Source organism: Mesocricetus auratus, unplaced genomic scaffold (assembly GCF_017639785.1).
Source record: "Mesocricetus auratus isolate SY011 unplaced genomic scaffold, BCM_Maur_2.0 Super-Scaffold_4256, whole genome shotgun sequence".
Taxonomy (NCBI): Eukaryota; Metazoa; Chordata; class Mammalia; order Rodentia; family Cricetidae; genus Mesocricetus; species Mesocricetus auratus.
Window position 1 is genome coordinate 114,401,785 of NW_024429182.1, and position 14,261 is coordinate 114,416,045.

General features: G+C 40.3%; 1 protein-coding gene across 4 annotated transcripts in view; it reads right to left on the reverse strand.

Moving 5' to 3' along the window:
- Adamtsl3 (ADAMTS like 3) overlaps positions 1–14,261 on the reverse strand; it is a 287,836-nt gene that overhangs the window by 52,189 nt on the left and 221,386 nt on the right. For all 4 annotated transcript variants that reach the window (XR_005870063.1, XM_040729194.1, XM_040729180.1 and 1 more), the window contains exon 20: positions 4,662–4,815. Coding sequence is in view for 3 of the 4 variants with exons in the window: in XM_040729194.1 (XP_040585128.1) it covers positions 4,662–4,815 (154 nt within the window). In the remaining variant the exon portion in view is untranslated. The remainder of the gene's footprint in view (positions 1–4,661; positions 4,816–14,261) is intronic.

Sequence of the window (14,261 nt, forward strand, 5' to 3'; positions counted from 1 at the left end):
AGGAAGGATGCATGGGCAACGGATAGCTGTGAAACGCAGTCTTTAAGAACTATGCCAAGTCTAACACTGGGATTCATATAATGGTGTAAAGTGCAGAGAAAGATTCTTTCATGAAAGTAGAGTCCTCTACATAAAAAATGAAAATTGGCTAGTATGGCACAGATTCCTACACAGGGAACTATCTAGTTGAATGACTCATGTTGGAGACAATACAAGAATGGTATGATTCCTGGAATCCAGTGACCCAATATGGACATGGGCCTACCAGTGGTCTTTAAGATGTCCTCATGCAAACTTAAAGTTGAGAACACCTGATTCTTTCCAAGGAAGGTCATGAAGCTTGGGTGCCCCTCTGGCTGCATGCCCATTCACAGCAGACAAACCCTTTGATGCCACTCATCCCCCTCCCAGTCCTGCCCTGGCAGTTGCTCACACTGAGGGTACAGAGCAGTTCAGACAGCAGAGGGCCGGGGAGTGGATTGAGATTATCCTACAGGCAGACACTCATAACACCTGTAAGGCTGCTAGGCTCTACATCTTTAGCCAGTTTCCCCTTTGGTTCTCCTGTGAGTTTCTTCAGAGCAGACCCCTATAGTGTGGTATCATTGGAACAGATCTTGTGGCTTTCTGTCTCTCTTATATCTGGAATTATTCCAACTGTAACACTGGCCATGCCCAATGAGACCAGGGCATCATTATCTACTCTATACCGTGGTCAGGGATAGATGACATCCTTATGGAAGGGTTTCTGGGCTATGTAATGGTGCCAGCCCATCACTTTACCCTCTTCCACTATTGCAGGGTATCACATCTTTAACTTTTATAAAATATGAATCCCTTCCTTCCATATGACTTCCTTTTGAGTCAGCTTGACATAAAGGCCAACTCCAGGTACCAGATGACATTATAGCACATGATTCAGTACCTTGCATACCTGTCCTGTCATTCTATTTGTTGTATTCCAACCATTACTCTAAGCCTGGGAAGTATGCCAGATTTCTGCCTCATGCCATTCTGGCTGCAATTTATATTTGCTTCTCCAGCATTTGACTCTTGCCACTCACTAATGGGCTTTGGCCATGACCCAGCCCTTACAGCCTTCCTATTACTCTGCTGGAACCCTCTTAGACTCTGGACCTCGGTCTGGTCATTTGGCTGGTACTGGTTCCCTCGCCTTCCATGAGGCATGGGGATTCAGCAAGAAAAGCTCATCTGAATATGTGTCAAGAATGTGAGGAGTTAGTTTATTTAGGCTTTTTTGAGGGCTACTGATGAGAGGCTGTAGAAATGCTATGGGTGGGACTTGCTAAATGAGGTAAGATGCTCCTAAGACCCCGTAACCATGGTATGGCCAGGTCAGACTGAAACAATAGCTCCCAGTTACTTATTTCTGTTTTACTATTAACCAACTCCAGCCTGGGTTCTGTTTCTATCACCACACTAATGTTCTCAGGAAAAGGCCACCAATGACCCCTAGAGATAAATTCATCACTTTCTCTTTTGGGTTCTTACCCACATACTTTCTTCTCTAATAAGCTGCTCAGTGTGTTTGTGTCTGAAACTGACACTGGGCATGAGTAACTCGTTAGAGTTCAGAGCCTGGTTCTCCCAGTATCTTGCCATATGACACTGGTGAGCTGTGATCATTGCCTCCTTCTTAAAGAAATAGTGGCTATAGCTGCCTCATGAAAGACTGCCTTAAAGTTTATAAAGAGGGCTAGCTACGAACTCAGGTGCAAAACTCAGAAATACTGGTTAAGGGTGTGGGTTTTCCACTGTGAAAAGAACCTCAGTGGACAGATATGACAGAGTGAAGAATTTGAACTTGTAAAGGGCCAAGCCTGAGGAGGTGCCTTGCAGGGAATGTTTACCAGTGAACAGCTGGAGTGCAATTAGACTATACGGGGTACTGCTGGCCTTTAGGGGAAGCATGTAACATTCTTCCTACCCATTGGAACACCAAAATAGCCAAAATGAAGAGCAAGAAAAAGCAAACCTCTCCAAGAACATGTATTTTACTTAACCCAGGACACTGTTCAGTGCAGATATTCTAAAATGTTGTCTGAGGAGGAGCCACAGAACAGTTGGGCTTGGCTTCTCTTGTCCATAGCTTCAGTTATGGAGAGGTTAAGCTCATGTAAGACCATATATTTTCCAGTTTAGGGAAGTAACAGGGTGGATTTGAGGTGAAGTAGAGAGGAAAGTCAAAAGTATGTTGTGCTAATGCAGCCTTACTGTTACCAATGGGTAAAAGACGAGATCATGCACAATGAATGGCAGCATAGTCATGGGAAAACAGTTGTTCTGGTGACTTTCTAGTGATTTCTTAGTAAACGTGGGATGGCTCACACTTACTGCCCAGCTTATTTTAGACAACATAAGCATGCTTGTCTCACTGGCAGAGTAACATTATCTATTCTTAGAAATCCCAGTAACTCAAGTCAGAAAGCAAAAAGCAGACAAGAAAATCACTTGAGAGTAATGCTAAGGTTAAAGATAAGCAGGGTCTCTCGCAGTAGGTTAAAGAAAAGCATGTATCTGGCAACAGGGTTGATTAAGTGGATGATCAGAAAAGCTAGCTAAGTGGACTGGTTTCTAGTACAGGATCAGAGTGTTGGGAAATAATAGGGACATATGGAAATTCCAGAGGTCATAGTGAGACATTAACCAAACAAGGTCTAACAGCAGGAATCTTGGGTGTCATCTAACCATGGTGATGGCATAGAAGAATTGTTGAGGTTGGGGGATGGGGATATTACCTATCAGAAAGGTCATCAATAGGGAACTTGGTTGTCCTGTGTATTAGCAAATGTTGGTAGATGCATGGCGGTGTATCCTACCGTCAAGTAGAAAGTATATTGAAGACCTATATAGTGAACCTTGTAATGTCTAAGGAGGATGCTTAAAATGGCATGCATATGAGGGAAGAAAAGAAGCAACAGAGACAGGATGCTGGGAAAGTGTCCTGCTCATCACCTGGCCTTTAAGATGCAATGGTGGTAAGAGACTGGCCCATGAATGTTCAGAGGGAGCTGCTCACAGCATAGCCAAGCAAGCACCATCAATCAGAGGTGATGACCTGGCACCAGATGGTGGCAGAACTGGAGGTCAGCTCATGGTGGCTGGCTATTAGGAGTATGCTGGCTCCTGTCCCTTCTACCGCCTATGTGGTCAGCAGGCTAGGGAATATAGTGGGGTAAAACAAAATGCTTTGTTTTTCTTGTTTTGTTTTCCTCCATAATGCTTGTGAAATTCCTCTCTCTCTTGAATGCCATAATGATTTATAATCCCATCCTGTATATTACACGTCCCAGTGACCACAACACATCCCCACAAAGTGTTCTGTCTATTTTCAAGGGGGCTGCTGGTTATGACATTAACTTCATTTTCCTCTAAGGCACTTTATGGCCTAGTTGCACTGATAAAAATCAGGTAGGTAAGTGACTAAAAAAAAACACATACCATGCCATTTGCCGCAGACATTCCTGATTTCCAAAAGGCTTTAAAACTTGCAATCTTGGGGTTTTAGAATGTCAAGATTTTGAAAATATGTTCTCAAAGTATTCCCAGAAAAAAAATGTTAGTGTCCATGAATCAGCAGAGAGTAGCAGCTAAGAGTCAGACAGACTTGTGGTCAAATAGGTCGAAGGGTCCAATTGGCAGTCATGGAGTCTAGGGTAAAACTCAGGTCTTGTCTCTAAATGAGAATGAGGTCTGATTCTGAGCATTTCTGGGGAGACTAAATGAGATAACCATGCAAGGTACTTTCCATGGTGGAAGATGGTCAACAAATATCACTACTTTTCAGTTGAACTTGTTTTGTGACTTTCTCCAGGAATACTGTCAGCAAACTAAAGACACACACACACACACACACACACACACACACACACACACACACACAAATGACAACAGTTCATCCCTGGTGTTTTTCTTACTACAGGCAAGCTCGGTGGGGCTATCTGACACAATGCGTGCAGTAACTAGCTAGGCAGAGACTGTCCCCTGAAGCTGTAGTCTCAGGGTTCCACACTCTCCTCTTACTGTCACCTTTCAGGTGCCTGTTTGCAGTTGCTGCTGTGACAGTCCTGATCTCACAGGATTTGCTCCTCTCACATGATACACACACACACACACACACACACACACACACACACACACGAATGCATCCTCGCACATATATGCCGATTACCTTTGAATAGAATGAAAGCACACTATTGATGTCGCAGTAAGTTCATGATTTAGAATCAATTGGCAAGATATGCAATCTGTCATTTACTTAAAGCATGTTTCTATGCTAACTGATTTTGACTTACACAGCATTAAAGTACTTTTATCAAATACTCAGCTTTTCTAGTTTTAATAATGTGAATACAGATATACGTAAGCCAAGAAGCAATTCAGTTTCAGCCCTACAAGGCACACTCATGAGCAGATACTCCTTAAATTGGACTGTCCTTAAAACTCTCTCTAGGTCTCCCGAGTCTAACATTCACTGCTGAAAACAAGCTGGAGTTTCGCTTGGGTTGCTTCACCCCAGGGTTGAGATAGGCTAAGGGATGAAATGGGGAAAGGGAGATGCTGACGCATGGGAGATGCTGACACATGGGAGATGCTGAAGCATGGGAGATGCTGACACATGGGCGCTGCTGCTTACTTACTGCTGCACACAGGCATCTGGCAAGGTCTCACGAGGGGGAGCCCCGGCAGGCCCCTGCACAGCGCCTCACCGAGGGGCACACGCCGGCCTTTGGCCGTCAGCCTTTGACACACCTGCTTTCTTCTCTGGAATCCCACACCACAGGTGACAGAGCACTGCAATGAGAGTGGTGCATGTCAGACCGAGCATGAGCGGGACGACCCACCGACAGAGCATGCGCAGGATGACCCAGCGGCAGAGCATGCACAGGGCCACCGGCCTTGGGTGATAGCCTCCAAGGCTGATTTTTACTATAGAGAGCTTCTCATCGCAACTCCTCTCACCTTCCTCTCATTCCCTTCCTTTCACTCTCTTCGTTCTCATTAATTCCCCTCTTTCCTTATATTCTTCTTTTCTTCAGGCCCTTCTTTCTGAGATTAGCAAGCAACTGACAGTAATTTATTGTAGACTTTACGATTTCATTTTTGACATTCGAAAAGATGCCTAATTTATTTTCTGTGTGTCTGTGTGTATGTGCACACATGAATGTGGGTGTATGTGCGCATGGTTTCAGAGATTCAAGGACAAGTGCTTTCCTCTACCTTATTTCTGAGACACTGTCTCTCACTGAGCCCAGAGCTCACTTGCTGACTAGACAGGTTGGCCAGCGAGCCCTGGGGATCCAACTGTCTCTCAACCGACCCTGCCATGCTTGGGTTACATATGACCATCACATCTTACTCTTATGTGGATGCTGGAAAGTTGACTTAGTTCTTCATGCTTGCACAGCACACACTTTACTGACTGGGCCTCTCCCCAGCCCTCTAATGTGCTTTTTACTGTATGTTTATACAATTAAACAGTGACAAGTGGAGAGTGTAAAACTGATATGTGAAATTAGCATTGCAGCAGTCCTGTTCCTTCAAAATGTCAATGACACTTTCACAGGACTATTACAAAACAAGCAAACAAACAAACAAAACAATAGAAGGGAAGAGGCCTTCAGTACCCAGCTTTAAAATATACTACAAAGTTATACTAGTCAAAACAAGACAGTATTAATATACAAATATATATCTAGAGTAATAGGTCAGAATAAAAGTAAACGTGTACATTTACAATCAACTAATCATCAACAAAGTTCCAAAAGAATGCACTAGAGAAAAAAATGGTCTTTTCAATGTATTGTGCTGGAAAAAAAAGTGTTATTCAGTTATTCACATAACAGAATGAAAATCACACCCTTACCTCTCACCAGCCATGAAGATGTTCAACTCAAGGAAGATTAAAACCAAAAATATAACACACAAGAACTACTAGAACAAAGCAGAGGGAAATGCACACGCTCAGGTTTTGGAATGGACACGGACTGTTTGGCTGTGACTCTGGGGTATAGGAAACAGCTTTGCAGCCAAATGCAACTTCATCAAACTAAGGAGTTTCTGCACAGCAAAGGAAACGATCCTCAGTGAAGATAACCGACAAAATGAGAGAAAATGTGACTCATAAATCCACTCTAGGCAAACCCAAGAAGTGCAACTAATAAGTGGGCAATTCACCTAAATAGACATTTCTTAAGAGAGGACATTCAAATGACCAAAGTGCACATGAAAAATGTTCACTATCACTAATTACCAGAGAAATGCAAAATTACAATGAGATGTTACTTCACTTCAGTAGGACAGGCTTTCATCAAAAGGTAACAAGTGCTGGTGGAGATGTGGAGATGTGGAGAAAAACGACCCTGCCATACCCAATTGGTCCATAGAAATGTAAATTAATACAACCATTATGGGAAACAGTATGGAAACTCCTCAAAGAAAGAAAGAAAGAAAGAAAGAAAGAAAGAAAGAAAGAAAGAAAGAAAGAAAGAAAGAAAGAAAAGAAAAACAAAACCTAGAACTACCACATGTTCTGGCAATCCCACCACTAGTTATTTCTCCAAAGGAAATGAAATCGGTATGTTGAAAGAGAACCTGCCTTCCCTTGCTTGTGTGGTACACAGCAGATAAAAGATGAAACTGATAAGTAGACAAAGAGACTGTGGTTCATTTACATCATGGAATAGTTATTCACATCCAAAGAAGAATGGAATCCTGTCACCTGTGACAACATGGTTGAAACTGGAGGTCATCTTGTTAGCAAAAGAACCAGCACAGAATGACAACTGTCAGTATAGGGATGCTGTAGTCTGGGGAGTCAGAACAGGGGACAGATGGAATGGGGAAGCGTTGACTAATAGGTAGTAAGTTACAGTTAGGTAAGGGCAGGGGTTCTGGTGTGTTATCATCCAGTAGGTGACTGTATATAACATTGATGGATGCATATTTAAAAAACTAGATTTTTTTGTTTTTTGCCAGAAAGAAATGATATACCTCTGATGTAATATATATTTGAGGAGATAGGCATGCTTACCCTCCCTGCCTTAAACAGTCTACACCTCTCTCTCTCTCTCTCTCTCTCTCTCTCTCTCTCTCTCTCTCTCTCTCTCACACACACACACACACACACACACACACTTACTTTTTTCATTTTATATATAAACGAACAAAATAAAATGGAAGACATGTATGGTTGAGTATAATTTGAATGTCTCCCAAGATTCATATGTATAGATATGGTTCTCATAGAGGTGCTAATGGGAAGAACTGTACCTTTAAGGGGTGGGACCTAAAGGGATGCTCTTAGGTCACTGAGAGTAGATCCTTAAAAGAGATTTTCAGATACTTCCCGTATATTCTCCCTGGCTCCTGGATTGAGAAGTGACCACTTACTCTTACCATTGCTGTCCATCACTCTCTCGAGAGATGAACAATGCAAGTCATAGTGCCTTTGAAGTTCCCCAAATCGTGAGCTATAGAAATCTTCCCTCTTCATGAATTAATTGCTTGGTATATTGCTGTACTGATGCAAAGCTGACTAATACAGAAAGACTCCATTAAAGAATGACAACATTAACAATTACCTAAGATACATGCAGTTTTAAATTACAACTTTAATGCAATTTATTAAATGTATTAGGGAAAATTGAATACAATTATAAGATCTGTTGAAGGTTTGGGTTTTTTTAAAGCCATAATTCATTTCAAAAGGAATACTCTGAAGTTATTATGGAAGATTAAAGAAACATGAAACTTGGATAGTTACTTTAATGGTATATTTGACTTAAGAGAATATCTAGGGTCCTCTGCTAAGCAAGGCAAGAAAGTAAGCCCACTCCCATTACTCTACCACTCCTTTCCACACTCCCAGTTAGCTTCCACCACATCAATGAGATGATGGCAGGACTTCCAGTGTTTATATTCGCTTCTGCACTATCAACGACTTGTTTTAATTTTATATTTAAATGAATTTACCATTTATTTTCCACTTTTTAAATAAACGAAGATGAATGAAAGATCTTTTCAGTTCTCTGGGTTCACCAAATAGGCATATGAGATGGTTCTCTAACCCACTCTTGTTGCCTGTCCACATGAAGAGCAATCACTATGCAAAGAATACTGTCTGTCAAGCTTTCTGTCCCTTAAATCCTGATCCTCTGCCTTCCTGTGTTGAATGCTCATGGGAAAATGTGGGGCCCAATGGCGGCTTTGTTATTGGTATGTTTACCTCTTCCACTCTTAGACCTAAAGGGTTAGTTAAATTAGCACTTGGGCAGGGTGTCCTCCATGTTGCATATTTGCTCATAAACTTTTATTAAAGGATGTCAATGGTTCCATTTTATCTCAATATTTTCCTGTTCCTTTAATTTTGTTGTTAATAAACACTGATGAGGCATTATGCTTGCCTGCCTCCCATACCCATCAGTGCCTCTAAAGAGCAACATGCATCTTGCTTGCTGTCTCTTTTACAAATCATCTCATGCCATCAATTCTAGCATTTGTACCATATTGCTAACCACAATAACTTATGTGTTATTATTTCTTGTGAAGCGACCTTTGGTTCTGTTTGTTTTTCATTTACTTTTTGAATTTTACTATGCATTACACAATTTTATTATGTATGCTTATTGTTAATACATATATGAAATTATTAACACATATATACATAAAATTTCAAAATATAGACATCCCTTTTAGGGTTGAATTTTCTAAACTCTCTCACTCTCTGCACATTGTGCGGATATGGGTTTCTGTGTTAATTCCCATCTACAGCAAAAAGAAGCTTCTCTGATAAGGGTTGAGTGAGACTGATCTATGAATATAACAAAATGTCATTTTATTGCTATGTTCCTTTAGCAGAATAATAGTAGTAGGTTTTACCCTAAGACTCATGACCTACCTACTCTCAGGTTCTTGGTCACCTTAGCAGTGTCAAGTGTGGGCTCCATCTCAGAGTGGGCCTTAAATCCAAACAAAAGTGGTTGGTTACTCTCATAAGGTTTGTTCTACTGTTGCACCAGTATACCTTGCCAACATATCTCTATTATAAGTCACAGGGTTTGTGACTGGGTGATAGTGATGATTACTTTTCTTCTTCAGTAGCATGCAAATCACCTTCCAGCACATGAATGTTAGTCAGTAGGAGTGAAGCTTCGAGTTGGACACCAGCTCAATCTCTCCATGTCCAATGACATAAGTAAGTTGTCTTCAGCAGTATGGAGAGTAACCAACCAAAAGACTTGGCAATAACCTGTGATGCTTAGGGAGAGGGGTCTATGAGATCCCTTTTCTCATACTCAGCTTGAAATTTGAACCCAATTATCAGTCTCTGGGCCTTTTATTCATTCATGTTACAAATTAGCACCCAACGTGAGGCACAAACCCATGACTCTGAGATTAAGAGTCTCATGCTCTACTGACTGAGCTAGCAGGTCCCAGCTGAACTTCAAATTGAAAGGACTTAGATAAACATTTGCAGGTCTTCCTGAGGACCCTGCCAGACATCTTCAGTGAAATCCCAGAATGTTGAGGCCATATCTGTGACAATTGAGGGCACAGATTATGTCAGCTCTCCCACAGCAGTGAACTTTCTGTATGTCTTCTAACCAGCAAAAGAACTTGCAAGTAATTTTACTGTACAAAATGGAGGGGGAAATTCAAACAAACCCCCATCATTAGAGATGTCTCAAAAATGTCTGATAGTGATTTAACCACTGTGTTAAATAAACAAAATTAGTTCTGTGCTATTTAGTAAAACGTTGTTTACATTTATTATATGGAAATTTTAGTTGTTTATTTTCTGCTAGCATGAAAACAATGGTATTTAAAAATCTCATTCCACTTTTATGGAATTCAACAACAATAAACCACAAAGAGAATATATAAAAGAGGCACTCCAGAGAACTGCAACCCCAACTGTAAGTTATGAAACACACCCACCAAACACCATAAAAATCTGCATCAAACCAAGAAGGAAAGTTTAGTGACAAAAAACATTTCCTTGGGCACCAAAAGGGACACAGATTTCCACAAGAGTAAGTGTGGTGGATCTCAACGGCCTGCTCAAAGCTCTTTGATTAAAGAGATGTTAGATTAAGGACTATGTGCTGTCCCTGAGATCGATGCAGACCCTTGCAGAACTGCGGGTCAGCAGGAGCTGGAGGAGAAACCACATTTCTATGCCTACTTGCAGAGCAAAGGGAGAAACAGAGGCAGCAATAACTGAATTATTACAGTGCATCACACAGTTTAGAACTTCCTTTCCTGATCCCAACAACCTTTCAAATGCTGTCTATTTGAATAGAGTTGTGGGTAAAGGAAACAAACGAATTGTTGGTAGGTTCTCAAAGACAAGGCATGGCAAATGTGGTTGCCTCATCCTTGACGTTTGTTCTGTTCACCAGCAGCTGGATGCTTTCAGAGTACCAGTGTGCATCCAGGCTACTATGAGAATTTGAAGTAGAAAGACTCAAGGTGCAAGGAACGTATCTAATGCAAGAGTTACACAAGCAACGGAATAAGGTATTCCCCAGAGGAAACGGCAAGCATCTTCTGTATTTCCAAAGAAGGTTCTATCATGAGGTCTGGGGGGAAAGGTGCAAAAGTGAGGCCTGAGAGTTTATGATGATTAGAAGAGAATAGAAAGATGTCAAAAGACAACAGAAACAGTTAAGGTGAGACAAATACAGACTATAGATAGTTACTTATAATAGTCAGAATTTATAGTTAGGTAAGTTAGGTTTTCTAGATATATAGAGATATATTTGAGACAGATAGATAGTCTTCAAACCTTTCAAAGACCTTCAGAAAATGGCATTTAAAATGGTTTAGGGTTTTTCTTGACAATGAGAAATGTCTGCTCCTGGCAGCACCAATTACGTATGAGAGGAAGATGGGCATGGAAGAAACTTGTTAAGAGTTTGCTTTCAACATGGCAAGATTAGCCATTTGGGCAAGAAACTGCTCTTGCCTAGACTGACTGTTGCTGTATAAACTGGACATGCAGGACCCACAGGAAAGTGACAGCTAAACTCAGTCTTACAGGGTTCCTGCTTCATGGAAGAGTCTACGAGACTTTCTGCAAGACAGAAAAATGACTAACAGACTGCTGATGCAGATGGACAGTTTGAAATTTCCTGCTTTGCTGAGAAATCTTCTGGGTACATTGTGGCCTATGGGCTGAAGATGGATGCCCCAATGCTACAGAGGAACTTCGGGTGACTGTCCAGGCAGTGAGATATCTCTGTCAATCCTAGTGTTTATATATTATCCTTCTGTGGTCTTTGATGGAGTTGAAGACAGATAGTTATAATTATAGTTTTCCTTAGTTATGATAAAAGATGAGCTAAATATAGAACTTTGGACTCACAAGGATGGGATGGATGATATTTTCTTTAAATCTTGCTAAAATATTGTAACTATGTTCTTACTTGATAACTGTTCTGTTATATATAATTTGACTATGTTAAAGTTAAGACCTTTCTTTTTGTTTAAACAGAAAAGAGGAGATGATGGGGGAAGTCCTGTACATTTGTCAATAAAGTACTGTTGAGCCAATAGGAATCTAGATGGGTGGGACTAGGAGTCCAGGAGGATTCTGGGAAGGAGAAACACAAGAGAGTCAACATGTAACGCCATGGGGTAGGAGCCTGGAACTATTCTCCGGTAAGAGACATACTTAGATTAACAATTATGGGGTAATTACTTAAGTCAGAGCTAGCCAGTAAGAAACAAGCAAGGCTAACAGCTTCATAATTCATATAGCCTCCTGTGTGTTTATTTGGGACTGATGCAGCTCTGGAACCAGGCTGGCGGGAAAGCTTCTCTCAAGGAAAAAGCTTCTCTTTACAACCAGTCACTATCTCTCATCTCTAGCTCAGGTTGAAAGGGCTGATCAACAGGAGCTCTTCACCGAGTCTCAGACTGCTGCCTCTCTTCCATGTGACTAGAGAATGAATGCCTCTCTGAGACCTTGCTTCTATTTTATATACTTCCCCAATGTTGGGATTAAAGATGTGAGCTATAATTCTCTTTTAGACTGATTCATTCTTGTGTAGATCTGGATGGCCTTGGACTCACAGAGATCTGCCTACCTCTTAATTCTGAATCCTAGGATTAAAGGTGTGTAGCAGCAGCTCCTAGCTTCTGGCTACTGGGATTAAAGTGTGTGCCTGGCTTCTATCGTTTATGGCTGACTTTGCTTTCTGAATCCTCAGGCAAGCTTTAATAAATCATAAATAATATATCACTACACACTCACATTTTAATTCCTTTAGGATCTTAATTATGTTACTCTATTGTTTTCCAGTACAAAGTAATATTTCTGAAATATCTGGTGGTAGTATGATCTTTCTCTAGTATGCAACTTGATCCTCTTGTCCAGCGCAAAACTCTTCATCTTTAAAATGCAGTCATTTTAATAAGATGTGTCATGATGATGATCATTTTCAGTTGTTATCATTACACCCAGGTTTTCCAGGTGCTGGGAGTATCTTTCAATGTGGTAATTTAAGCCTTTTGTTCTATTCTGTAATCAAGTGATTTTCTTTCTTGGGACTTCACATTCATTAGACTATTTTTCTCTACTTTTTATATCTATTATTTTCACCTGAATGTTTTTTCTGTTTAATTCTCTGCACATCTCTTTAATTACATTATCTAAGTCTAGTCAGTCCTTAATTCTTTATACTTTAGAACAAGTTTTGAAAAAGAAACTCACCCTTAGTTTTTCAATTCTTTCCTGCACCTTGTTAACCATCTTTTTGCAATACTCTATTTTTATTTATCATGTTCATTAGATTTTATATTTTCATTTGTTTCTGTGGTTTCCTTATTTTCTTTCAGCTCATTTTGTAGTATTAAGTTTTTTAAAGTTTATTAAATTTTTATTATTCTGCAGTGCCACCAATACTATTACCTTGTAGTAATCTTTGTAGTTTGCTGATACTCCCACATAAATTAATAGTTATCTCTGTGCTTGTAGAGAACAGGGGTGTAAGGTATTTCAGAATATTTATTACCTTCACGATGAGAACTCCATCTTTTGCTCTCTGGTGTTAAAATGCAGTCCACAGTTTGGAGATTTGTATTCTCTGGATGCTATCAAGGAAATCAACATCTCTTACCCCTCATCCCATGTCATCCTCCTCAACGCCGGTTGCCAGCACATTCTCTGAAGGTCTGTGGAGAGCCCATGTGGTCATTCTTCATTCATACCCTTCTCCTGGGTTCACCGATTGGTCTCCAGTCACTTTTTTCAGACTTCTAATCAGAGTTGGATTCTTTCTTTGTCTGGCTGTGTAATGTTGGTTTCCAAGTTCATTGGCTCTTGCCCTACTTCATCTCTTCCATCTCATCATTCAATGGTTGAGATTGCAGTTTCTCTACCTTTGGCCTTTAACCTTTGCGTCACTTATATTAAAATTACCTGTGTCCCTTTACCATTACAATCCTAATTGTATTATTTTTACTGCAAGTTCTTTTTTTCAATGAGAGGTTAGAAGATATATATCCATATGCTGCTACTATAACTTTGCTTCATCAGAAACCTGTTAACTGTTTAAAAGGGACTGCTGACAATATACATTTAGATGTCATGGTATCTATCATCTATGACTGCAACTACCACTTACAGATTGATGTGTCCTACATTCACAACTTTGGCACAGATCTTACCTAGGCTGTGATTTTTTTTATCAAGACCTTTACAGACTCTCAAGTTGTATGTGTTTCAAAACAAAACCCATTTTTCCCTTTTACATCATCTTCTAAATATGATTTTCCTTCTCTAGCTAGCTTTATAATCACTTCCACACTTTCCATTAGATTCCTAGGACAGAACTATAGAAACTTTTTGCTCATTCACGGCCAAGTTAATGGCCAAATGTGTCCGTTATATTTCCCAAGTCTCTTTCAAAACTGTATTTAAAATATTTTTATTAATTTGTTGAGAGTTTCACACAATGTTTTTGATCACATTCACTCCTAACCCCTCCTATTAACTCCTCGCAGCCCCAGAGGACAATTTGCAAGACTGTCATTTAGTATTTGACTTGACCTGTGGTGTTTACATAGACATCTCCAGTTGTACTAGTTTTAAATGTGTACAAGCTGTACAGAGAATTATCTAAGTGAACCATGCCTTATTAATTAGACAAATACTGTCTACTATTCTCTATGCCAACAGCTTCATTATCTCCCAATAGTTGGAATCCAGCCTCTAACTTCTATGTCTTCTCTGT